The sequence below is a fragment of the Cephus cinctus genome, unplaced genomic scaffold (genome assembly GCF_000341935.2).
Source record: "Cephus cinctus unplaced genomic scaffold, Ccin1 Ccin1_scaffold3007, whole genome shotgun sequence".
NCBI lineage: Eukaryota > Metazoa > Arthropoda > Insecta > Hymenoptera > Cephidae > Cephus > Cephus cinctus.
Genome location: NW_014334437.1, coordinates 7,934 through 9,691, shown reverse-complemented (window position 1 = coordinate 9,691; position 1,758 = coordinate 7,934). Strand labels below are relative to the sequence as shown.

Genomic DNA, 1,758 nt, shown 5'->3' with positions numbered 1-1,758 from the left:
GGGGGGTGACAGAATCTCACTAAGCTGTCATTCGCGCTAATAACGAAACTTTCCACTCTTCTTTCGTGGTCCGGATCGCAGCTGGATCTCTTGTAGTGGTAATACGAAAAACAGTTGGCACAACTAATTTTCACGGGAGATTCTCACGTGGACGTTAAACTGAAGAATTTGTTGGGACGACGAATTGCGAGCTTCGATAATTTTGGGGGATTGTGGGAAAAATGATTTTTAAGAAAAATTTTTATTTCAACGTACATTTGGTTTCGGTATCGCGATGTATTTACGTTGGTTCGCTGGATGAGAGTCCGAGCTTCCTGGGTGCGCATTGTTTTTGTAACTAACAGTAGGTTCGACCTAGAAACGCCAAGGCACATATGCGTATTGAACGTAAATGAGAAAATGTCGTAAACTACGAGAGCTACATAAATGTCATTCTTATTGAGGTACTTAATTGTCTGCTGCAATTCCCCCTTGACTCTAGAACATTTTAACTGGTTAATTACGAGCACTCTTGTTGGAGTCTTTTTTTTAATATTTATTTCTTTGTCGTCAAAACTTGTCATTCGTTGCGTCGCCACGTGTAGCCGATCTTTCGGATGAATATTTGGTAACTGAAGTAGTAAGAAAGGATGTCGCTTATGACTGCGCGATATGATAATAGCGGATAACCTGGAAAATTAGAAAAATTGCGAAACAACATCAAAGTCCCTAATGGCCGAACAACACGACACACGAACAAGAACAACAAAACAACACGATGTTGGATGCATAGTGGTTATACTCTAGTTGTGTATAGATCTAGTACTAGAATTAGAAATAGTTGTTGTATAGATTAGCCTGGTAGAAAAACACGTGCAGAGAGTCTCTGATTATTGTGAAGGCAACGCCTGTGGGAAATTGCATTCCGTTTGAGACTCTTTGCATTCCAGTGTGCATTGAATAGGAGCCGTTAATGAGGAGACGTCTAATGTTCAATTGTTTGCGTCTTCAGGTCCTGTCTATGAGCGAGGAGCTCAGGCGAGCACTCTATGCGAGTAGTGCTGTCTCCCTGGACTCGGACGTCATCGTTCCGGACTTGGTTGGAACAACGGAAATTCTTAGCGACGAGCACAGGGAGCACCTCTGTCGTCACCTGCCAGCCAGAGCCGAAGGATACCTGTGGACCCTGGTATTCAGTACGAGTCAACATGGGTTCAGTTTGAACAGCATGTATCGCAAGATGGCGAGACTCGAGAGCCCCATTTTGCTTGTGATCGAAGACACCGAAGGCAACGTGAGTGCATCCTTGCTAACTTTTACGTGCGCTTGGACTAGAGAACTGGATGATGGATTTATAATGTGTCAAAACGATTGGTTTCAGGTTTTTGGTGCTCTGACCTCCTGTTCGCTGCACGTCAGCGACCACTTCTACGGAACCGGGGAATCTCTTCTGTTCAGGTTCACACCAAGGTTCCAGGCGTTCAACTGGACGGGCGATAACCTCTACTTCATTAAAGGCAACAACGAGAGTTTGGCCATTGGCGCTGGAGAGTAAGTGTCAGAGTATGAACCAGTTAGTAAGACGTCTTAGTCCCTTGTGTCTGTGCTCATATTAAATTCTCACGTTGTCGCATGAGCATTGCAGTCACGTCCGAATTTCTCTTGACTTAAAGACCTCAGTGACCCCAATGACCCAAGTACACGTATCATATAAATTGACGTGGTTCTTCGCGTGGAACGTGGTCGTCTTATCTTTTTTTTTTTTTTTTTTTTTTTTTT

General features: G+C 43.7%; 2 protein-coding genes across 20 annotated transcripts in view; one reads left to right on the top strand and one right to left on the bottom strand.

Annotated features, from left to right (window-relative positions):
• Positions 1-985, bottom strand: part of LOC112495359 — a 16,486-nt gene extending 15,501 nt beyond the window's left edge. Inside the window, exon 1 of the mRNA XM_025091632.1 lies at positions 256-985. Within this exon, the coding sequence (XP_024947400.1) occupies positions 256-563 (308 nt within the window). The 5' untranslated portion in view covers positions 564-985. The remainder of the gene's footprint in view (positions 1-255) is intronic.
• LOC107274371 (TLD domain-containing protein 2) overlaps positions 1-1,758 on the top strand; it is a 76,279-nt gene that overhangs the window by 68,946 nt on the left and 5,575 nt on the right. For all 19 annotated transcript variants that reach the window (XM_025091610.1, XM_025091620.1, XM_025091618.1 and 16 more), the window contains 2 exons: positions 992-1,273; positions 1,361-1,530. In XM_025091610.1, the coding sequence (XP_024947378.1) occupies positions 992-1,273; positions 1,361-1,530 (452 nt within the window). The remainder of the gene's footprint in view (positions 1-991; positions 1,274-1,360; positions 1,531-1,758) is intronic.